General features: G+C 36.7%; 1 protein-coding gene across 2 annotated transcripts; it reads left to right on the top strand.

The window, feature by feature from the left end:
* The first annotated feature begins 36 nt into the window (after window positions 1-36).
* On the top strand, window positions 37-25,218 carry PEX1 (peroxisomal biogenesis factor 1). 2 transcript variants are annotated; one of them, XM_027893181.1, is made up of 24 exons: window positions 37-164; window positions 2,167-2,310; window positions 3,539-3,622; window positions 3,862-3,976; window positions 4,066-4,838; window positions 6,276-6,395; window positions 8,472-8,595; window positions 8,872-8,981; window positions 10,216-10,316; window positions 11,642-11,774; window positions 12,514-12,610; window positions 13,685-13,855; window positions 15,292-15,344; window positions 16,391-16,580; window positions 16,778-16,944; window positions 17,712-17,846; window positions 18,427-18,491; window positions 19,319-19,461; window positions 19,539-19,642; window positions 20,572-20,748; window positions 21,941-22,171; window positions 23,620-23,820; window positions 24,166-24,296; window positions 24,932-25,218. In XM_027893181.1, the coding sequence occupies exons 1-24, from the start codon at window positions 48-50 to the stop codon at window positions 25,014-25,016; spliced, it is 3,771 nt and encodes a 1,256-aa protein (XP_027748982.1). In that variant the 5' UTR covers window positions 37-47; the 3' UTR covers window positions 25,017-25,218. The 2 variants fall into 2 exon arrangements, with proteins under 2 accessions (XP_027748982.1, XP_027748981.1); XM_027893180.1 differs by having other exon boundaries at window positions 15,190-15,344.

Genomic DNA, 25,218 nt, shown 5'->3' with positions numbered 1-25,218 from the left:
GCGGGTCCGTGCCGGGCGCAGCGGGCAGCAGGGCCGGGGCCGTGGCCATGTGGGGCTGTGGCGACCCCGGCGGAGCCGCCGCCGCCACCGTCGTGCTGAGCAGGACCCGCGACTGCTTCCTGCACCTGCCGCCTGCGCTCGCCGCGCTGCTCCGCCTGCAGCAGGTACCGCGGCGGCGCCGCTCGGGGCCCGGGCGAAGGGGCGCGCCCGGCAGGAGACTAGGATTGCGGGAGCGCAGCATCCCCCCCGCCCTCCCCGCATCCCGCTACCATGGCGACGTTGCGCCCTCTTGCCCTCCCCGCGGCCGGGACCCCTCGCCGGGAGGCACTGGAGACCCCCCTTTCCCTCGCCCCTTGCGCAGCCCAGCCTTGTCATCCATTCCTGATAAAACGCGGGAAAGATTGGAATTTATGTCCTCCAACGTGGAGGGTACCGTGAGCATCTGCGTGTCTCTCAGTACTCTGTTTCATACTAGTTTTCACGGTAACTCGCCAGCATTAACTGTGCATTAATAAGGTGTGAATTTATCATCGAGGTGAGGTGGTCAGTCCACGGAGAATCCTCGTTGTTAGTGTACATAAATTAAGAGTTTCGCTATAGAAGGGTCTCCCGTCTCGCAGAGCTGAGGACGCGGGTCCGCTGCGGGGAGCGCACCTCAGCTCGGAAATAACATTTCACGCGTGAAAACGGGAGCTGAGCCTGCTCTTGTCCCTTGGGCCATGAGCACAGAACTACGGGTCTGCCAGCAGAACAGGGTGGAAAATGGCAGGAATGAGCCGGGTGAGGGGGAGGAAACGGGAGCAGAGCTCAGGAGCTCTGGCACAGCCCCAGGCTCCCTCCCCCGGCTGGATAACCTCCGGATTTCCCAAGGCCGAAAAGGGCATTTCGCAACAGCAGAACAGTCCAGACGTGTAAAAACCTGCTCTTTAGTCTTTGGGGTGGTAGAAGGAGGTTGGTAGAGTTGCGAGAAATGCAGTATAAATGTTAGCTTAATTTCAGCTGCAGTTTCTGAATGTTTTATGGATTTGCTGGCAGGATAGAGGAGAAGGAAGTGCAGTTGCTTTGAGGTCTTGTAGGGTCATTCTGTCCACTGGTAGTTATGGTGGGCTCCTGCTTTTACTTAACCTGAGCCGTAAAATAAAAAGGTATGATCTCTGAAAAGTTGTTAGAGATTGCATATTAAAAACATCTTGTTAATAAAACTGTTAAAAAGGGGATAGTTACGTTAATAGATTGCACAGAGTAAACAATAGACTCAACTGGAATCAAAAGCTAAATTTCATTGCAGAAGGGATCAGATAAGTGAGTGACAAAATGGCATAAAAAATCTCAATGCTGTGTAAAGATTAGGGATAAGTTTTATCTGTGTGAATTACAGGGAATTAAATATCAAGTTTAGGTAAAAAGATCTTGGAACGATTGTATATCTTCTCTGAAAATGTTTTCAGAGTTTACAAAAAAAGTCAAATAATATTGGAAATTATCAGAATACGGTTGAGAACAGAACACAATACATCGCTATGTTAACAAGTAAATCTGTGGTATGTTCACAGTGTACATTGTCTCTTGGTCACTAAATTTTCACAAAAATAATAATAAGTAATAATAATAAAAATAATAACTTTTGAAAAAATTACCGACAATCCCAGTGGAATGATACAATGTAAGATGCAGTCTCTCTATTTGGAAACTGACTGAACATATAGAGATTATTCAGTTTGGAAGCAAAATACCTGAACGGTTATGAAACAGATTGATAAGATCATTTTGGTCTGACTTAATATGATTTGTGACTTATTTTAAATGTGTCATGAAAGCACTCTTGGAGACCATGCAAATGTTATAATTCCTATGAAATTTAGGCTTTTTTTTTTTTCCCTCATTTTGGAAATGCAATTGTGTAGTTATATTTTTCTGTAAGATATTTTTTAATACACAGAAGGAAGACTTACTTTTCTTACTTTAAAATAGTCCATAAAAATAAAATGCTCTTTGACGAGTTTAAACCAACATGACTTCTATGTTAAGAGTTGTGCAAAAAAAATGTAAAGTCCAGAAAATATTTTTAATTCTTTTGATCTCTTGAATTAAATACAGTTTAGGTTGTCTTATAGATCTATTTAACTAGTTTTATGTTAATTTATTTTATTTTTTTGGAACTCATAGGGCCAAGCTGTGAAAGTATCCTGTGGTCATCAGCCAATATTTTTGAGCTGGATGGAGATCAGGCATCGAGGTCACCGAGGTGAAAATGTTGTAGAGATTAACAGACATTTAGCAGAGAAACTCGGCATCACAGATGGAGAACAGGTTTGAAATACAATTTTTTTTGTTCTTATTTAAATAAAGAATATACCTGAAAAGTAGTACTTTATGAGTTAGCTATGACCTTCTTGTTTGATGTATTTAGGCAGTTACTGCACTTAAATCTGCTCGTGAGAAATGTTAACTGTCTTGAAATGTCTCAAACATGAAAAACTTTTCTCATTAAATCATTAACTATTGCCTAAATAATGTTAGGATATGCTTGTAGGTAGGTCTTGGCAGGGATGGAGCAGCTGTATTCAGTGCCATTAATTTTGGGAAAATACATAGGCAATTGAACCATTTGGTAATGGGAATATTTTGCTGTTGCCTGGAAATAATCATCTGTACAATCAAATGAATACATGAATAATTAGGTAGTTCTGCCATTATTTTGGATTCAGGAATTGCGTGTTTACTGTTTCATAACAATAAGATCTAATATTTGCCATGTTGGAGAAAAGATTCCTCTCAATTTTTACTTCAAACTGAGGACCTAAAGGAATTTAGAATTGATTGCTACTTTTATAAAAGGTGACCTGATATAACTGTCTCTGACAGTACGGGTGACTAGTTTTACCTCAAGAAAAAAATAATGAAGTTTGTTTAAAAATTAGTGACATGATGTTGTTAGAAAGTTATTATATTTTGTCAAATGAAACCTTTTGTAAAAAATTACTTTTGAAATACGTGTTTAATGCATTTTGAAAAACCTAAGCCACAATAGCTTTTATCATTGTTCCTGATACACAGGACATTAAAACTGTTCTGTGGAGGTGGGGCTGCATCCTATGAAAACATTCATAAAGGAGCTGGGCTTGTACTTTTTCCTCAGTTTTCAGCTGGTGTTGCCTTGTCTAAACTTGTGCACAACTCAATGAATTTTTCAGTTTTCTAAAGTCCTGTACATTTAAAAGTAAAGAATAAACAATGGAAAGATGATTATGTGATCAAGGTATATTAAAAATTGATTGTTTTTTATCAGCTGATCAAGCTCTTGATGCTTTTCACATTCATGGTTTGTTGAAGTCCCCAAGTGTGCCCAATGCAATCCATTTCCAATCCATTGATCATTAATCTGCTTATGAATTACCTGGTGTTATTAAGATGATGTATGTTCCAAGTACTGAAAACACATAATGAAGGAGAGATCAATTTTCTACTTGAAATAAAAGATGGAGCTTTTACGTGCTTAAAAATAAGAAGTTAAATATTTTGGTGTTACTTTTGTCAGGTATTTCTTGAACCCTGTTCCCATATCTCCTCCTGTCAGCAAGTAGAAGTGGAACCACTCACAGCAGATGATTGGGAAATTCTGGTAATAAAACCCTTTCCAGTTTTCACGTCTTTGTGTTACAGATGACAGAGATTCTGACACAAGCAGGTTTTTGCACAATGCCCCATTTTTTTCAGCCCCTAAGGAAATACTAAATGTGGGGTTTAGTTCTATTTTATATTTCAAATGGTTGATTTAAAAGAAGTGTACAGTTTTTATCTTCAAACAAATGTTAAAAATGTATGCAGTATTTAATTTATAATGATATCACATTTCCCCAGGAGCTGCATGCTTCCTCTCTTGAAAAACATCTTCTGGACCAGATTCGAGTAGTGTTTCCCAGAGCCATCTTTCCTATATGGATTGAACAGCACACTCATGTTTACATCAGAATCGGTAAGCAGAGCTGAAGGCTCTCATGGCACCTCCAGGAAGGTGTTTTGCTGGAGTGGATACATTCATTGGCATGTTTTGTTCCTACTTAGGTACACTTACACCGGCAGCCCCTTATGGGAGGTTAGAACCGTGCACGGAGCTTCTGGTATGTCCCAAAACACATGGACCAGAGGAGAATGTCACCAGCACACCTTCCACAGAAAGTGACATCTTACTCAGAAATTTTGTGAAAAATAACATGGAGCAAGAAGAAACAATAAAGGATCCTTTTGCCAAACAACCTTACTTAAAGCCTGGAATCCTTGAACAGAGTAAGGCTGATGCAAACATGACATTTGGCTCAAACATTCTCCCAAATATATGGAATTTTATAGGGAACATTTTCTCTCATGCATCTTTGCAGAAACAAAAGACTTTGTGTGATAAAGATGAAATGAGCACCTTCAAAGACAAGCTGCTGAACTTAATTCACATGGATTCCATTTTTAGAGTATGTCAGTCCCAGCCTCCCAGCGTACAGAATGCATCTGCCACTCATGCATTTCTGAAATGCAATGCTGTTCATGTTTTTCCTTGGAATTTGGAATTTATTGATTTGGATCCAAATCCTGTAGTATCTTATGGGAAGATTAATGAGCTGCTTTCCCCAAGACAGCGTCATCAAGAAGCAAAGCAAAATCTGCCACTTGAAAAGCAAAAACCTTTGACTAGTACACAAGACAAAAGTCATTCTGATTCTAATAGCAGTCAAGCATCCAGTGAGGGGTCTGTTGTTCAAATCGTTTGGAATGGATTTGAAGACCTAAAGAGTGTCATAGAGTATGGCCGCAATGGGGAAGCCCTACATGTTGGAAGAGTTTGGGTCAGTTTGAGCACGATATCTTTTGGGGCCTTTTATTTGATAGTATTTTCTATTGGATAATTGTGGAACTGGCTACTTAATGTGCAGTTTTGGGTTATAGACTTTGTGTTAAGCTGTAAAGTAGAGCCTACTAGAATCAAGTACTGTTTACTAGAGCTGTGCTTTGCAGTCATTCTGGATTACATTACTTACCATTATATTCCAAGATGTACAGTGTGCTCTGGGTTTCTGCATCCTTAGCCTTTTCTCACCAAATGAGGAAAGTGCTTCAGCGTGTCTGGAGGGAATGCACACTTGTTTCAAAATCTGTAGGTAGCTATTCATGAGAAAGTGAAAGTATCTACTTACACATGTTCAGTACTGCATAATGAGGCTCTTACCATTACTTAACACTTTGAAATGTGCCTTGCGCTCTAGGGGTCATTAAACTGTAAAGTAATGGGATCACGTATCCTAGTGCTACATGATGTTTGTAAGTCCTTGTATATACTCTTCAAAATACATCTTAAAATTAATATAAAATAACTAGTTTTTATGTAATTTAAACTGTTTTAGTTTTTATATGCCATTTGGCAAGGTTGCACAAGTCCTGGTGTGGAGATAGTGATATTTCAGGTTGTTCTGATAGAATTACTGCCTGATTATGTTCCTTCTTTCCTAGAAGCACATGTGGGATCAACAAAAACAAATAAGATGTGCTCCAAATCACCATTTGACTATTTTGACATAATACACTTCTCACCATTCACTTACTGCTCTGTTAAGAATGCAAGCAAGAGCCTGCAGTGGTATTTGCCATGAAATCTTTTGAGAGACATAACAATTTTCCAAATGCCACCAATCATAAAGTCTCTCAGACTTAATAAATAATTATGAAATGTTTTCAATTTGAATATAAGTTTGAAATAACACAGAATTATTGAAAAGGAGTTTTATTTTTTAAAGGGTAAACTGACTAGTAGGATTTAGGGGGACTGGATTTTCTCTTTCTGTGCTGTAGCCGTGCTTAGTTCTGGTCTCTCTAATGGCCTATGTATATTTACCTGCCCATGTAAAATTAATTTTAATCAGCAGATGAAAATAGCATTGCCGTTTTTCTCCAATACTAAAAGCATTCTTACAACATTCTAAGAATTTCTCCTAATTTTTTTTTTCAAGCTTTTGGGTTTTATATAAAGAAGTTAGTAGAAGATCAGATCAGTTGTAATGAGCACTTCAACAAATAGGATAAAAGGTAATTAGAAGCATGCATGAAAGCATAAGAGCCTGATACCACCATCAGTTTATGGTTTCCTTCTTAATTCTCTTGGAGATTACAAACAGATCAGTGATCAAATGTAGAGGTTTTATTAGTGATGAAGAAATTCTTTGTATGATATATGCAATGTTTTTAACTATATTACTTTCTAATACTTGCTTTTATTTAAAATATTGCAGATTCCAGATGGTCTGAGAAAAAAGCTAAGTATTGAAATACACTCAGCAGTCCGAATTCAGTCAGTTGAATCTGTTCCTAAAATTCCTGTATCTCTTATGCTGCAACCCAGACAGAACTTAGTGAGTTGATATTCTTGGTCTCGTATTTGTTCATGTATTGGAAAACTGGTAATGTTGCTCTGGTCAAGTTGGGAGGGGGGTATGTTTATTTGTTTTAATTTTTTAGATGATGGTTTGGAAGTTGCCTATTGTGTATGACATAATTCCAATTCCAGAGGAGTTTCTTCTTTTGTATAATTCCCAGCTTTTTCTTTTGACTGTGTATGTTAAAATTAATAGGTTGCTATGATCTACTTAAACAGAGTTTATCTAGTATTTTGTATAATTTTGGTTTGGACTTGGTAGACATTTCAAATAGTTTAATTTAGCATGCTAATTGTAAAAATTTTCTATTTAAAGGAACTGGTTGAGGTCACAGAGGGTGGAGGACACAGGACTTTTAAATTTTGACTTCTTGTTTCCTGAAGCTGTTAGAGGAATGCCGTATAGCACCTTTTAAATCGTATGGTGTTCCATTTTTCTCAAATTTTGAGGATTTCTGATGTATTTCATATTAAAAAGGATGTTGACATGAAGGAGAAATGGCATTGGTAGGGAAAAGATAAATTTTCTGTTAAATTAGGTCTCAAACATAAACACTCACTGTCAAAATAGCAATAATAACCGATAATAATTTTGCATCAGACCCTTATTTGAAGTACATTAATACGGGTTCAAACCTAGCAAATTTGAAGTATATACATTTGAACCTATAAAACAAACACAAAAAAGAATCATACAGTTAAAGAGTAAATATCCACTTGAAGTCTTCTGGGAGAAGACATCCTTATATTCTGCAAACATTGCAATGCCCAGTGGATTTTCTAAGAAAAACAGTTGCAGTGAAATTATCATAATTTTTATGTGCTGTTTATTTATTTACTTTCTTTTCCTTGTGCTAAAGATTTAATTTTCTAGAGTTATATCATTGAATCCCTCTGTTTTCCTGTTAGTGGGAAACAATCTGAGTGAGCATCTGTGACAGAAAGAACCAGTATCAGTTAGTACCAGTTCTCACGGTCCATAGATGTAGCTCTGGAATGATGTATTTCTCTATAAAGTACTGTGTTCTTGTTACTATGTAACACTGGCCCGATTATTTCCCGTGTTAGCTGCCCCTCAAAGCTTTAAGTACGGCACTTGCCATCATAACAAGGCTTATGCAGGTTTGTTCTTTATCCCCAATATTCTAATTTGGTTTCTTACCTACAGAAGAATGGTTGAACTGCATTTTTTTTTCTTGTTGGAGATAAAAGAAGTATTAGTTGGACTTGATTATCCTTGTGAGTCCCTTTCAAGTCAGAAGATTCTGTGATATTCTGGCAGTAATCTGCTAAAATTGTTAAAAAAAAAAGTAGTTATGCGTGCTTTTGTATGTTTTGAATACAGATTTCTGTGTTTTTAATTCAGTTGAAGTTTTCTTAGTTCTTGGAAAAAACCAGACAAATGCAGAAACAATTATGGCAGTGACTTTAGTTTTTCTTTCTGAACACTACTTCTAAGATCTTCATTGATTCCCCCTTTTCTAGGTAGGAGTTTTGCTTCTCTCATTAGGAGCGATCTAGACTCAATTTCTTCTCCTATTCCATTTATCTAGGTGATCTGGGATAAGTCACTTGGTCACTTTGCCTACGTGTTGAAGTTTGTTGGTGGTGCCCCTGAATTGGATGAGCCCAGGGTTCTTTATATAGGAAATATGCAGGGAAGGGAGGGTTGTATCAAGCACCTGAAATAAGTCTCAGGTCAATATTGGTGCATACCTTCAAACCCAGGAGCTGAACAGTGCCCTTGGGACTGGCAAGACAGATAAATAAAGCAAAAATAAAAGCTTTTTGTTGCCCTCTAGTTCAACTCTAAAGTTGAATCTTTAGAGATTCAACTGTGGCCATAGCAAGGGCGAGACAGGTGCTTTCCATAGAGCAGGTGGTAGAAATGGTGCTTGTTGGCAAAATGCTCTTTTCTAAATTAATGAAACTTCTATATCTTCTTCAGTCTCTCTGCTACCATAAAAGAAACAAATGCCTCATGCAGAGGAGGAAGACATTTTTACTTACACCTGGTTTTGTTTTATTTACATCTCTCCTTTTTCCTATTTAGCATAAAGATATACATGAAGATGATGTTAAATGTGCTTTCAGTTCTTGGCTGCAGGAGTCAAGTACTGATGATCACCCACGGATGATGACAAGCAGAGACTGTATACATCTGTCTTTAAAAGAAGGTAAGTATAATACTGCCCTGTGCTGTAGCTGTCTTAACTGTCCACTACGGAATTTAGTTAGCCAGTATACCATTTAATTTCTGTATACACCATTTAACATAACTGATACCTCTTTACATGGAAAGTGTAAGCTTGAAGTATGCTTTAATAATGATTATTGATTTTATTCTTTCATTTTGGATTATATCATAATAATACTCTAATCTGGTTTACCTTATGAAGAATGAAAACTGAATTTATTTGGAATTTTAATAATTGTTCCTTGGGTTTTTACAGGAATGGAGGAGTTTGTCCTTAGTGTAGTGCATCCTGTGCACACTGAAGAAAATAAGTCTGAGAATATTTTTATATTGAGTCCCAGTTTGCTGCAAAAGACTAATATACAAGTAAATATCACATAGTCAGGTATCAAGTAATTTAAATTGTTATACTTGTTTCAAAAATATTGCATTTTGTATATTGTGTATTTTGGTTTCCCTTTTAAAATAAATACTGTTAGTCTATTCATTATATTGTATCTGCATTCTTGTTATTTTGTAGCTTGAGATTCCAGGCATGCAGTGCTTATCACTGAGTTTCATAGTCTATATCAAACTGTCAGAAAAATCAGTTAGAACAGAGGAAAGTCAGTACTGTCTAAGTTTGAACATCTTAGTTGTTTTTTCCCCTGCTAACTAAACCACTTCACAGTGTAACTGGCAGGAACAGTAACTTGTTCTGCCCAAGATGAGACATATTCCCCATTCAAACCTACCACGCTCACCCTGCCTTCTCTCTGATATAGTCTCTGTGCCTTTTGTTTCCTTCATGTTTCCTTTCTTGAGAGAATAATCCATTAATAGTTCTGGTTGAACCAGTGCCCATTACTCCAGGATTGTGGTTATAGGATAACAATTTTCATCTCTAAACTTATACAGGAAATTTTAGTGGAGAATTATGGTGTCTTTTTGGCTGTTTAGAATAGAATTTTTCTCCAAAATGTAGGATTCCTGTTAAAAAAAAAGTAAAATGAGAGCTTTATTTTTACTAGTAGTAACGTACAGTAAGGCTTCTACAAATTGTTGTAGTGACTGGTACTAAGATGAAAGGTCAAAACGCATTTCTTACTAGCAGTGTCAGCATCTCCTCCCAGCCTGTTCTTACCTGTGAACCTCTGTTAACCCTGTTTACCCGATCAGCCTTCCATACTAATTCCCTGGTGAACAAGACTGAAAAATTCCCGCCAGGTGTTTTGACAAAATTCCTTGTCACCCAGATCAGATTCCTGATCTGTTTCACTGTTCTGCCTCATTAGTACTCCTGCGAGCACAACAGGTGAGGGCACAGGAGAAGGAACAAGTTACAGGTAGGAAAAGAGATGGTGGGCTGCATAGTCTGCTACAAACAGCAATTGGCCCAGCATCTAATCCTAGGTTATTACATCACTGTCAGCACTGGATTGTATTTTGGAAATGATTGTATCTATTCCATTTCATCATTGCATGCATCTTTCAAGCACAATAAGCTTCAGCAAAGCATACATGCAACATTTTCTTTACACAATTCCAAAAATGGCTAGTCACTTCTATATCCTTCTTCTATAGTTACATCTAATCTGAAGTCCTAACTCTTTCCTTTTAGGTTCTTTTACATCCTGTAACTAGAAAAGCTGACGGTGACAGCCAGCCACCTATGCGTGATACAGACAAGAGCCTTCCATACCACAAACTAAACAATTTAGGGTGAGATATTTTCATAGAAAAAAATATGGGAGGGAATGGGAATGAGAATTAGAAAAAAATACTATTGGTGGAAATTCAGAGTTTTTGAAAACTAAGCTAGATTTAAACAAAACTGTATCTTTTGGTAGATCAGGTTCAGACCTTATCGTAATTCATGTAGATGGTTAATTTTGTGCTTGAATGGTTGTGCTTCAGTAGAATGGGAAGTCTCAGAACTGAAACCACATCAGAACTGGAACTCTGAACTGCAGAGTTTTAGAAGAAATACTGATAGTTCAGCAGCTCCTGCTGTTGTTCTAAGCAGTATAAACAGACTTCTATGTCTTCTGAGGTTTCCAAACAAAGCAAAATGGATGACAAGTTGTAGTCTATCCGTCAGTCCTTGTCCCACAATAATTTCAACCTGTTTACTTGTTTAACTACATTTAATAGTATGAAATAATTTTGGTTCCTAAAAATTTTACCAGAATTGTCAGCTGAGGAGAGGAATGCAGAGTGCTGTGGTCCTTAGTACAAGGGAAAAAAGTGACACTGTGTAGCAAACTTGAAGTAGGGATGGGACAGAGGAGACTTGGGAGGATTGGAGTGTTGTGATAGCGTGCTGTCAGTGTTGTGAAGACATTGTGAAGACATTACTGAGACATTGTGAAAAGCGGCTGAGCATACCACTATTGAAGAGGGAAGGAGAATTGATACGAGGGCAGTTTGGTAGTGATGGGATGTGGTAGGGCAGGGATGTTAGAAACTAGGATTCATTTGCTCATTCTGTTTCTCATGGAACAACACTTCCTGTTTAAAGTTGAAATACTAAACTAGTAGCTTTGTTGTTTGTGGACCTGACAGGAACACTATTTGTTGAAAGTCACAAAGACTGAGAATGAGTGAAGGATAAAGATGTCTTCAAATGAACTGTGGGTTGTTTCATTTTTGAAAAGGCTGAGTTTTCTGACCCAGCCATGCTCCATGTTTTACCAGTTCATTGCATTCCTTAGTAGGTTGTTACTCAGATACTCAAGTAGATGAACCCCCAAAAGATGGTTAACTCCTACCTTCTGAGACCTACCTTATGCTAGTGTGGTGTGGTGTACAATAACAGCTAGGCCTTCCTTTGTGGGCATATTCTGTGGTGTCTGTCTGTGTCCCCTGTGTTACCACTGCAGAACAGAAGTGCTGTCTCTTCAGATTGAATTGTCTTTATTTTTTTCTTGAAGGGGTGAAGTACATCACAATCTCTTAGCCTTGTAACTTCCCCATAGTGCAGGCTATTGCTGTTTTGTGGGTACTGATGCTACCCTAGGCCATTTAATGTTTCCTTTACCCTACAGAGGAGTGGACAAATTAGGAACGTCTTTATTTGAACACATAAACCACAGTCTTCTGGGGCGTCCTCTATCTCAAAAGCTGGCTGCTGTTGCTGTGGGACTTCGAAGTGGAGGGGTGCTTCTCACAGGAGGAAAGGTACATACTTCACTGCTTCCACTTTCCAAACCCTTCCAGATTGTTTTCCATAGTTATAAAATGGTTTTCATTAGTTTTCTTTGTTACCACACAAATTCTAAAGGATAAAGAACAAGCTGAAAAAGCAGCAGTTAACTGAACAGGGGTGATTCAGCAAAACATCATCTTATAGATAGGTATACAGATTATATGCACACTTCTTCAGGATATCTTCATATTTCATGTGTATATATAAAAAAAATGTAAGTTTTAAAGACTGCTACCAATGCAATTTCAGTTTGTTCCCATAGGGAATAATCTACTTTGTGTTTATAGTATAATAAACACCTCTTGTCTCTGAAATATTGAATGAAAATAAGATAAAATATTTTCTCCTGTGTTCCAACATAAAATGGCATTGAAGTTGAAACTGTTGTTTTCCTGTTGCCTCTTACAGTGATCCATTTAATATTATATTCCACTGAAACTGTCACATGTCTTAGGACTGAACTCAGTGGAATCAGAACACTATTTGTAGTAGATGTATCCACTCTAAATTTGTTTATACTTGTTTCACTCTTGGGCTTTGGTGTTTGTCAAGTGATACAAAACCAGAATGCCGTATATACTTTTAGTGAGGAATAAACCCTGCATGTGTATAGCTTTCCAAGCTTGTTTATTGGTGTACGCTGTGACAAAACCACAGAAACAGAAGGATCTCATTCTGTCAATTTACACCAGCTCACATTTACTTTTGTAGGGAAGTGGAAAGTCAACACTGGCAAAGGCCATCTGCAGAGAAGCTTTCGAAAGACTGGATGCTCATGTAGAAGTAATTGATTGTAAAGCTTTAAGAGGTATGATGATATTTTTTTAAATCTCAAATGTTTGCTGTATGATAAAGAGGCACAGTTATGAAGTTAGTATATTTAGTCTTAATAATTATTTAGTATTATTGCTGATTTTGCAAGGATATTTGATGCCTCACAATTATTGTCTTCAACAGTCTCATGAAAATACAGCCCCTGTAAGCTTGTCACACTTTTATCAGTTTCTGTTCCACATACTACCACCAAATTCAAACCTTACTTGCCATGCATATTTCCAATTGTTACAAAATAGGAAGAAGCGGCAAGATGGACTGTCTGTTTTTTCAGCTGTGATAGCTGAAGCAAGTGTTAACAAACCATAAATATTAAAGGATACCTGTATTACTCCGTAAAAGGGTGACACAGGCACCAAAGAAGGATCAAAAGACCAACTGAATGCTGATTATGATGGCATGTTTACTAACCTAGTATACTTGGTAGTAGTCATCTAGCCCTCATGATTATGAGATGAATCCTTACGTTTTGTGACTTCAAAATAAGTATTTTGTGCAGAGATAGAACGGGACAAAAAATGATTTTTTTTCACTCTTTCATTTGCTGGGTTTTCTAATTAGTCTTGCCGTTACAGGGCAGAACTGTTTTCTTACAGAGCCCTTATGTTGCATGTATGTAATCTTTTTGCTTAAGACCCTACTAAGCTTCTTGCTCCAGAGGAAAAGGGAAGGACTGATGAAAAGCTTGGTCCTTTGCTCTGGAAAATTCTTCCATTTGCAGGACTCTTCAGTAGCTATTTCAGAGTGCTGCTGATATTGCTCTGGTTTTAACTGTCTGGATATTAAACCTGTAGGCTTCTATAGCAGTGAGTGAAAGATGATTAATCTCTTTTTAGGACATGTGGATCCTTCTAGTACTTTTTTTATAGAAAATACAGACTCTTTTCTTTACTTATTGTTGACTCTGGTTTAATCTTGGTACCTGGATATATAGGTTTAAAGTTAAGCTAGATAAATCAGAACATTGTAGTATTATGTGAGCAAGATGTAGTCAGTCTTTTTTTTTTTTCCCGATATGTTCTGTCATTATAATAGTATTTTGTTTTAGGAAAAAGATTAGTGAACATAAGGAAAAATGTGGAAGAAACTTTTTTAGAGGCAGCGTGGAGACAACCATCCATTCTTTTGATGGATGATCTTGATCACATTGTTGGAGTACCTTCTACACCAGAGCATGAGAACAGCCCTGAAACCGTGCAAAGCAATAGACTTGCTTATGGTAATACTGTGCTACCTGTGTCTGCATACAAATACTATGTAACTTAGAATTTCTTGCACTCGAATTGTCCTCTCCTACCTGAACAATTCTGTCTGTATCATTATTGCCTCTGGACCGTGTGATATTCAGGCAGAGATGCACAAATTTTGGTATGTAGGCCACTTGTGGACCAGTAGCTGAATCAAAATAGTTCAGTCTGGAACTTGGAGTGGTGCTTGCCAATGGTGGTTCCACCACTGCTGCTGATGGTGATGCCTGTTGTCAGTACCACTGCCAGTGGTAAAGGCATCTCCTTTCTTTCTTTTTTTATTGTTCATGCACTCAAATACATTGCAATTGATTACAAACTGCAGATGAGTCTTTAAGTGACAACTACTGATAATTGATTGTGTGTTTCTCATAATTATTTACAATTACGGCGATACTTACATTTGGTACTTACGAATGTTTAGAACCAAATTTTTGTGGGTGAGTACCAACTTCTTTGTGGTTGTAATTGATACACTTTGTAGAACTTCTAATTTGTTTTACAGTGTAACAATCCACAGATGTTAAAAATAAGACAGTCAATTGTAGTTTGATATCCTATATATACAGTTCCTTTTTATTCCCAAAAATCTAGGCAGGGATAAGTTGTAAATTAAATTTAAATGATCAGGATTAATAAAACCATGGCAAAAATATCTCCCATTTCTTAGCTCACTTTGAGGGGGTTAGTGTAATTTTTACTGAATTACTTTTGAAGTTCAGAAAATCTTACTATAATTTGGTTTTTTTAAAATGTACTTTTAAGTTACATGCAGAATTGTTTGGGTTTATTACTACTTTATTTGAAGGTATAATACATACAACAGAGCTTTAGAGTTTTAAAGATTATTCCTCGAAGGTCTACCTTTACCCTTAATTTCTCTTACTTTCATGTATTACTTTTTTTCCTAGAGTACTTATTTTCTAGACTCAACATCTATTTTTATTCTTATAACTTTTCCCTTTTTGTTTGCATGGAGGGAATAATAGCACACACAAAAAATCCATGTTTAATATCCTGTGGTAGACAACATCAGTGATGTTACAAAATTAGATTTTCAAGAGAACTTCTGATCTCATTTTATTAATGGAATGTACTCTCCTAGAGAAAATTACTGTACATCTTTTTTTCTTTCTAATTTAAAAAAAAAAAAACAACTATAAACATGGGAATAAAAATAATATGTTAGAAGCTGTTATGTTTTGTGTACCCTGATGGTGCTCTCCAGTACTGTAAAAATGTCTGTTCTGAAATGCAGAATCTTTTGTTATTTTGTAATTCATGGAGCGTTGTCTTCTGTGTTTAGTTTTGAAAGATCTAATCAAAGAAGTAATTTCCATGGGGAGTTTGATTGCATTAATTGCCACAAGTGAGTCTGAACATTCCCTTCATCCTTCCCTGGTTTCAGCACAAGGAACACACATATTCCAGTGCTTCAATTGTATCCGATCTCCAGATCAGGTAAATTCAAGTAGAATGGTTAAAATGTAATTTGCCTTTCCATCAGCCTCAAATATGATGTTGGAGCAGCTGCAAGAATAGTAGATTACACCCAAAGATGAGAAAAAAAAATCTGGAAATCTTAAAAATTCTTTCGTGATGCTTAAATACCTCAAAACTTACATCTGTCAGGATAAAGTTGTAAAAACATTTAAGTCACCACAGGTAGATAAATGAAATTAAACCTAGGTGTGTTTTTTCACAGCTTAGAGAAATAAGTATGTCCCTAGAAAGTGTATTTTAAGTGTTATTAAAACTAAATGTTAATTTTAGGGAAGGTTTTTGGTTTTCTATATTAACTATATCCCTCTATTTTTGAATGTAGTCCATTTTAAGAACAAAAGTGGATAGAGAGAAGAATAAACAGTATTAACTTCCTAGCAGGAGAAAGCAGAATCGCGAATGTAATTAATATGAGTTGTTCCTGTTGGTGTGTCTTCCATCACAGGCCAGCTATTAAAAGCCACTGAGGAGGGGATTCTATGTTAGATGCAGTGTAGTTTCTCCCAACTCCTGCAAGTCTGCTTTTATTATTTTTAATACTAATACAGAAATAAGGATGAGACATCACTGGAAAAGTCAAGATCTCAAAAGATAGCAAATTATCCCAAGTATTTTTATCTAATGCAATGTATTTCATCTTAAATGTATTTTCTACTCATACTGACAAGATGAAAGAGGTTCCTTTTCCTGTGAAACAGAAAAAAATGGGTTTAAAACAGTAGAATATAGGGGTGGAGGGTTGTTTCATTATTATTGTTGGATTTAAGGTAGCTATGGTGAGGTAAATACTTAAAGTTATAAAACTGATGAATTTAATGAAAAGCACCTTAAGAACTAACATTTACTCATATTCACACTTGCCCAGGTTTTGTTATTTGAAGGTTTGGTGACATGCAAATATTTAAGGAAATTTTAGTAACTTGTATGTATTTACTCTTTGAATGCCTGAACTCCATATATGTAGTTAACCCAATATACACTTGCTGCACAATTCTGTTTTTCAGAAGCAAAGATGTGAAATGCTGTATTCCATAGTAAAGAAGAAACTGAATTCTGATCCAAAGAACTTCTCTGATCTTGACCTCCAGTGTATTGCAAAGGAAACAGAAGGTTTTGTTGCCAGAGACTTTACTATGCTGGTTGATCGTGCCATTCATACCTGTGTTTCTAACCAGAATGCATTGGATAATGGTGGTATGTTGAAAACAAAATATCTTTTGTCATGGTATCACTTCTGTTATCCAGAAGTGGTGGATTAATACAGAATTAAAAAGCCAGTTTTTATGTTTAAAATTAGTCCAATTGCTACATATTGTGAGGAATTTGTTACTTGTAGTCGTTGTGTTCTTTTTTTTTTTGTTCAGGATTTTTTTTCTTTCATTTTTAAGGAGAATTGAACCTGTCAACTGTGGATTTTCAGAAAGTTCTGAAAGATTTTACTCCAGTAGCTCTGAGAAATGTCAACCTTCATAAACCTAAAGACCTTGGCTGGGACAGGATTGGAGGCTTAAAAGATGTGAAGCAAATACTCATGGATACCATCATGTTACCTGCAAAGGTACCAAGTTCTTTTAAATTAGTTCTTTGAATTTTGTGCATAATGTTAGTAAGGAAATAATTATTTTTAAGGTGTGACACACTGTTTGATAGAAAGAAAAGAGGCATGATTTTAAGCTACTTTTGTAGCTTTCCATTATTAACTTTCTTCAGCTACTGAAAAACTCTTTCTTCTTCTCCTTCCCTCTTCCAAATACAAAAGGCTTGATCTTTACTACAGATCAAGTGTTGCTCTAGAATATGGGAATATAGCTGCAGGGGTTGTGATTAAGCTCTGTAAAGGTAACATTTCCAACTGTTCTGCAGAGCTTTTGCTAGAGGAGTATTTTCTTTTGGATGAATGCCAATCCATCAATCCCCCTTGATTTTACTTTGGCCTTTCTGCCTTGCATTAAACTTGAGCATTGAGATGAGCCATCCATTTCAGTCTTCAGAGAAATGACCGAACAGTATATTTGATCATAACATTCAGTGTTAAAATAGGAATTTAGAAGTAGCAGTGTGGACATTATAAAGCTTTAGTCCATCCCTATTCTGTCCTGTTTCATCTTGGTAGAAAAGCCTACTCGCTTGTATTTTAAGTATCTACTAAACCTCGGAACCTACTACAGGCCTAGGTAAACAAACAACAGTCCAGATGAGCTGTTGGGATAATAATGTGCATAAAATAAATGAGACTCATTCTGTTTAGACAAAAGTCGACAGTAGTCAGCGATGTTACAGTACATTATGTATTTTAGAGTATATCACATTGAAACTCTTTTCCAGTATCCAGAATTATTTGCAAACTTGCCCATACGACAGAGATCAGGAGTCTTGCTGTATGGAGCACCTGGAACAGGAAAAACACTGTTAGCAGGAGTAGTTGCAAGAGAGAGTGGAATGAATTTCATCAGCATCAAGGTAGCAAGAGTTTAAGATTGATTCCTTTTATTGACTGAATGAAATAGCTTAACATAATACCTAATATAATGTGCTTGTGAGGGCAAAATACCAAAGTAAGAAACTCATATTCAAAATTTTGCATGTCTCTGGATATCCCACTATCTGATTTCTGGAGCTTCACAATTTTATTACTGAGATTTTTTTTTTGTATACTTATTCATTACGCAGAATTATAAAATTTAGTTAGATGTTCTTAGGTTCTCATTTTTTAAAGACCTTGGATTTTGTTTCCACTGGACAGTCAAGTGGAGCAGTATATTTAAAACATATTTTTAAAATACAGTGTAAACCTTTGCCTTGTGATACTGTAATACATGTTCTGTTACAGTAGAAAGACAGAAATTACTACTTTAAAATAAGTTGGAGTGCTTAAAACATTGTTTTGGCTTCTCTAGACCCCTTGGCTCTTCTGTTCAAAGATGCCACTGTCTTGGTTACAAGAAAATTCACTCTAGTACACAAAATTTATGCTGATGTTTGATTACACATTAAAACTAAGAAACATGTCATGAGTGTTCTTTTCTGATTAATTTTTTAGGGACCAGAACTGCTCAGCAAATACATTGGAGCAAGTGAACAAGCAGTTCGAGATGTCTTTAACAGGTTCGTTTTGTCAATGTTTGTGATGTTATCAATTAATTTTATTGGTTGAAGCACCAAGATGTAATTTTGTTGTCTGAGGAGAGACATGGCATCAGATCACAAAATCACCCAAAATAATCAGTTGTTCTGAACCAGATGTGTGTCTCGGCAGGTTCAGCTTGACCATCATTATTCAGGAACTGCGTGTTTGGCTTCGATCAGGAGTGCACTCCTGAAGCTGAACTCCCAGTTCTCTCCATTTTACAGCACACTGGTTCACATCACAGAACTGCCTTGGAAAACACATGCTGAATTCCTTTCAGATGATTCCAGAAGACAGCCAAGTGTGCTCCAACTAGTAATGCACACTGAATACATAGGATCATATTAGACTTGGTTTTGAGTTCTTCAGTGCCAGTAGGTTTTCTTTTTACAAGTATGCCCTTACTGACACTCAGTGCTCAGTAATGTAAACATATCCTACATAGCCTTTGCTTCTCATGTAATTTATTTTGTGGGCAGTCTTTTTGTTAAATGTGCATAAGCCAAGATCTCATTGGCAGCGACTGGATTTTAGAACTTTCATGTATATTAAAATGACAGTTGAGCACTTCTGAAATGATAAAGCAAGTGCAAGGTATGTCATAAAAATGAGCAATGATTCCATTGCAGTGCAGTTCTTCAGAACCTCTTAAATTCTACAGAAAACAGATTTTCTGTTCTCTCATTAAAGAAAACTGTTCTCTAAAGCAAAACTAATAATGTTAATATTTCTAAGCAATTTTACCTGTGACTGAAACTTAAACAGACTGTAAGTATTGCCCTTTTTTTTTTTTTTCCCCTTTTAGAGCTCAGGCAGCTAAGCCCTGTATCGTTTTCTTCGATGAGTTTGATTCTATTGCTCCACGCCGAGGTCATGACAACACAGGAGTTACTGACCGAGTGGTTAACCAGCTGTTGACTCAGTTAGATGGTGTGGAAGGCTTGCAAGGTAGCAATTCATCTGTGTGCTCCTTTTTAAGCAAAGGTTTGACTGATGCTAATGGCATTTTTCTGCACTCTCCTAAGGGGTTTATGTGCTGGCTGCTACGAGTCGCCCGGATTTGATCGACCCTGCTTTGCTAAGGCCAGGTCGACTGGATAAGTGCCTGTACTGTCCACCTCCTGATCAGGTGAGGAAACAAATAATTTCACATAAATGAGAAGAAAAAAAATCAAACTAATGGTCTTTGCTCTCCTTTTCTTTATATTTAGTGGCATTTCAAATCTGGACTAAGTGGAATTGATTGTCCAGCTCCAGTTATACAGCAGTTTAAATTCTTACTTCAGTGTCAGTGTGTTCACATAAAACTGGGGAAAGAAAAGGCTGTCTACCACAATCTTCAAGATCAAGTCATATCCTCTGGATATGGCAAATTTAAAAAATTAAAACAGGAAATTAATCTGCAGAAAGAAATTGGATGCAGTGCAGTGTTTGTAATATTCTGCATCTTTCTTTAAATTATGAGTCCAGTAAATATGCGATTTGCTTGAACCGTAGCCATTCCTTTGAGTCTGTACAATATGTGCATTTGATTCGCATTTTATGAGAAAAAACTAATGCTGTTCATTTTCAGAGTAGTTCACATACTTAACAAGTACGACATAATTCCATTCTGACATACACATGAAGAAGTTAATCCTGTGACTTAAGAACATAGATATTCTCTCCTTTTTTTTCCTTTTTTTTTTGTTTGTTTCAAACTTCTGGTTTAGAATAAGATCATTCAGGTAAACAAATTTTTCACTTCTGTCATCCTTGTCTTTACAAAAGGACATATGAGTAGCAGACTTCACCTTCATATTTTTAAGTATTTCATGTATGAAAATCCCAGATATTAACTGGATATTTAGAGAAATATATTTCCCTGTATGCTGCATTTTGTTAGGGGTAGTATCTTTCTAGTATTAGGGTAGTATGTTCTTTAAAAAAGCACTTTTCTCCCTCAGAGAGGAAGTTGCTTGTAACAGGGCCAAAGCACCATCTTGCAATCAGGACAAGTAAAAATAACAGGTTGCTTTACTGACATGTTTTTTGTTTGTTTTTTTTTTTTTTTTACAGAAATCACGCTATGAAATCTTAAAAGCTCTCAGTCATTCCCTGTCCTTGGCAAATGATGTGGACTTTCAGGATTTGGCAGCAAAAACAGAACAGTTCACAGGGGCTGACCTAAAAGCTTTATTATACAATGCCCAATTAGAGGCAATCCATACCAACTTAAATTTAGGTTTAACACAGGTACATAAAACTGATATAAAAGAAGCCTCACCTCTTTATGTTGATATGTTTGAAATGGTTTGTATTATCCATGTTTTTAGCAAATTATGTTGAATATGATTTAGTTTTCTTTTATATAGGAGATTAAAATTTTAATACGTTTACAGAAAAATAAAGAATAATGTAACAAATTAGTTTAAATACCTCTTAAACACCTTCATTCACTCAGTACAAGCTAGTACCTGCACTTTCAAAGTGCACCCCTTATCTGACTGACAGGTCCTTTCCTCTTTTAGCCTCTTTTCAGCCACCTCTTTTCACATTTTTAATGCCTATGTTCTGGTTCTAGCTGGAAAGGGACAGGCATGGCTTCCGCTACTTGGAGGCCAAAGGGAAGGGTTGGGTCCAGGGTGCAAAATCAAGGAGACCTCTTGAGTTCTTTTTGCCCCAGCTGTTACCAAGGAATGGGGACTCTGAGGTTGCAACTCTTAGTATTGGGAAGGATCTTCCCTAACCCTCCCTTCTCTTGTAGCATCAGTAAGTAAGTAGTTGGTACCTCATGATTATCCATCACAGGAGTAGTCTGTTGTCTGAAGCAGAGGTCTCCGGAGTGGTGTGTGCACAGGAGAGTCCATCGAGGTGCAGGAAGAAAAGAACTTCAATAGTACATGTATATAAGTTATGCATAAACTTGATGGAGTGTGCTCAGAATTTTTTTTTCTGTACACCTCTGATAGAGGTGTACAATCAAAAAGGTTTTGCAGACACCAGTCTAAAGCAACAACTGTGATTTCCATGTCAGCACTTAAAATGTGTTGGATATGAATAAAAATGAGCGCAGCAGTTAGGCTCACTTCAATATCCTAGAGCACTTAACACCGGATATTAAATTGGCTGGAGGGAAAGGTTGAGACAGAAGTGATATAGATCTACAAAAGAAGACACATGAAGTTTCCCAACACCTGCTGTTACTCGCTGAGTGAGATAGTTGAAACTAATAAAACCTTATCTCCTCAAATTATTTTTCTAGTATGAAGACAGAAATGCATAAAAGCATTGGATTTTCGTAGCAAAATATTTGGAAATACTCTCCTAGAGAAAGATTACTAGAATAAAATGTAAATACTTTCATATGTATTGTATATGAAATTTTTCCTGTATTTCACATTGCACTTAGGAATTTACTCTTCTGATGTTCTGTTCTTTGTTACAGGATTTTGGATCTAGTTCTGATAGTGACTTCAGTCTCTCTTCCATGGTTTTTCTAAACCACAGCAGTGGCTCAGATGATTCTGCAATAGATGGAGAAGCAGGGCTAGAGCAATCTCTTGTTTCTTTAGACATGTCTGACTTGCTTCCTGAAGACCCAAGGTCCAACATGTATCGTATTTATTTTGGAAGCTCTTATGAATCAGAGATGGGAAATGGAAGTCCTTCAGAGCTGGTAAATTACTCACTTAATATTTTGAATTTTCTGAATATTATTAGTTGTGAAGCAGAAAAACTGAACTAAGTATGGCAGGGTTTTATAAATACATTATGTCTGCTTTGACCTTCAAACTGTCTTCAGTCTATACCTTGCAGTCAGCAGTGGGGAATACGATGGAAGCATGTGATCTGACAAAATATGATAGGGACTTTTCTGCTACTTTGCAGGACTTTAAAATCAAAATACCCAAATACTGCTTAATACTTCATAACAAAGCAAACTACATTCATACTGGATTTTACTGGCTGGTCAAATGGCTTGTTCCCTTCCAGAGTTTATTACTAAAACAGTTTTTGACTTTTTGGTGGTTGGTTTGGTTGTTTTTCTTCAGCTTATTTGTTAAAAAATGACTGTCCAGCTTTCAAGAATTAAGTTATAATCTTAAGAATCAACAAACTTTTTTCAGTTTCCAGTGAAACATGTTAACAGAATAATCTGACCATGGAATTGTGTGAAGAGCAGAGCTAAACCTTAGGTTCTGTCACTGTTATTACAAAGCAGAATTCCTGATGTGGTAGTGTCATGTTGCACGGAAAGCAGCATTCCCTGGCAGCTTGCAGGCAGGAATGTGCAGGTTGACTGCCCAGCACCTGCACAGTGATCAACTGCCAGCTGGTCTCGCTTGGCTGACAGGTCAGCACAACAGGATATGCTGCCTCTGAGCTCCTTATGGTGAACAGATGATTTCAGAGTTTGTGTGTAATCCATGGTACATTAATTTTCAAAATCTGTTGTAGGGCTATTACAGGTAGTTATCAAAGTTCTTAGGTTCTTGTTTTCAAAACTGCCTTGCATTGATTCTTTAAGCCCAAAAATAACTTATCTTGACATTGGAGAACTAACTACCGACTGCTAAGGTGCTTTGGTATGTTCTGTCTCACATTGTAGATGACAGTGTTTGATGAGTGTATCTTTAGAGACTTCAGTTTGACTGTGAAAATTCTTCAGCAAGGCTACAAGTACTTTGATCTCCTAAAATTGTTGAATTTGAAAGGTGCATGTTTTACCAAATACACAAAGAATATGGAAGTGATGAATATTTAAATTCCAAAGTAATTCTAAAGCATAACTCTATAAATATGCCCAGATTTCAGAACCACCGATTTTTGTAAGTAAATAAAACAATGGATTTAGCAGACTTTTATTCTTTTTGAGATGGGCCATTGTGAAAATATTTACATTTTTTCCAAGCATGAAACACTTCATTTTCATTGCCCAAACACCTGAGCAAATTAACCTAAATCTCCCTGTTAAAAAATTATGTATTTGATATATATTTCAAAGAGAAAGTACTCTTTGTTACTGAGGCAAGCTTATACTGAATTGTAGGCTAATCCTTAATGATGGAGTAGCTCTTTTGGTTCCATAACGAGTTAATGTATTTCTCCTTGTGGTCAATTTAGAGCTCTTTGTGTTTGTCCGGACCAAACTCCATCACTTACGACTTTAGCAGCCTGACTCAGAGAGATGTGGCATCCTTACAACCTTCAATGCTCAGAGCAGCTTCTCAAGAAGGCTCCCTGGAGAACAACCAGGAGCAGCAAATAGAGCACCTGAGGACAGAAGTCAGTGCTACCAAAGCCAACAACAGAAGCAAGAACGGAGTATGGCTTTTTTTTTTTTTTTTTAATTACTTAGTCTTAACACTTCCCTATTGTTTTCCCATGCTTCTTGGTAATTCAGTAAATAATTCCTGCAATAATATTAAATCTAATGTAACAAAAATAGCAAAGTGATGCTTAGTTTGAGGAAAATAAGGCAGAAGTTAGCGTTCATGAAACTAAGCAGTTATTTCTGTGTTATTAATATGGGGGCGAGGGGGAGGTTGTGACTGTGTTTATTGTACATTTGTCTGTACATGTAACGAGGAAGTTCCAGAGTTACTGATATTGATGGCACTGTGTTTCTGTGGTAATTCTTCCTTGTTTGTTCATGGCTCTATTTTCAAGGAGGACAGCACCCATAATCAGTCAGGGTTCGCCAAGACCACTTTAATTATTACCCAGTCCCATCTAATGACTGCGCTTCAGGGCATGAGACCATCCATTAGTCAAGACGACTGGAAGAATTTTACTGAACTGTAAGTATTCTTTTGTAATTGTGAATTTAGTTAAGATTTGGTTTTTTCATGTTCCTTATACATCAGGAACACAGTAGTTTTAAATAAACATAGGGAATTACAGCAGCGTTGAATAACTTCTTGCAGCAATTTTTTCAGAAATATTAAATGACATACTGAGAAAAGGAAAATATTTCATCAGTGAATTGTTTTTTATTGTTTTTTATTAATGTAGGACAGCTGAGAAAACCCTTATAATTAGAGCCATACCAGTACAAAGAGGCACCAATTCTCTAAGACTTAGAGCTAGGTCCTTCCTGCTCCCACTTAGTAGGAGCCCCTCATATTTTCAAATTGCTTCCATGTCTGGAAAAAGGCAATAATTTGTAGAACTATAAACATACTGAAAAGGAGAATGTGTCTCCTTAGACCTGAAAGTGACTGAAGTGAAAAAGCTGGGGGAAAAAGGAAGCAAGGCAGAGGGCTCTCTGAGTTAAATTTGTGGGTGAAAAGTCCTCCAGGTCCCTGGGTCTGACAAGACTCTTCATTTCCATAAAAATATGCTTAAACATCTGTAGTTTTGTGTTGCATTAATGTGCATCTGAAGAGGCATATGCATTTCAGAAGAATTTTCTGATATCTTTTTCTCATTCCAGGTATGATAATTTTCAGAATCCCAAGAAGAGGAAAGGACAAGTTGGCTCAACATTCAGACCAGGACAAAAAATGACTCTAGCTTAGTAACTTATATTTGTTTGTAATTGCTAAACTGTAACTGGAAATTACAAATGTGATTAAATCAGATTATTTATATTCATATGGATTTATTAATGCAGCAGTTGAAGATAAGTTTCTTTTAAATTTACATGCTGTAAGATTATGTCACATTTTATTTTGAAGAAAATTGTCTTCCTTCAGATTGATATTAAATTTTTTGAGAGAA

The sequence above is a fragment of the Empidonax traillii genome, unplaced genomic scaffold, assembly GCF_003031625.1.
Source record: "Empidonax traillii isolate 1590-97213 ecotype Southwest subspecies unplaced genomic scaffold, ASM303162v1 scaffold384:size1533304, whole genome shotgun sequence".
Lineage (NCBI taxonomy): Eukaryota > Metazoa > Chordata > Aves > Passeriformes > Tyrannidae > Empidonax > Empidonax traillii.
This window is presented reverse-complemented; position numbering and strand designations above follow the sequence as displayed.

Excerpts from the sequence above, each read along its gene's own strand:
- PEX1 (XM_027893180.1), top strand. The coding sequence starts at position 48 with ATGTGGGGCTGTGGCGACCCCGGCGGAGCCGCCGCCGCCACCGTCGTG. Across the intron at positions 165-2,166 it reads CGCTGCTCCGCCTGCAGCAG|GGCCAAGCTGTGAAAGTATC; the intron begins GTACCGCGGCGG and ends TGGAACTCATAG. Across the intron at positions 4,839-6,275 it reads TACATGTTGGAAGAGTTTGG|ATTCCAGATGGTCTGAGAAA; the intron begins GTCAGTTTGAGC and ends AAAATATTGCAG.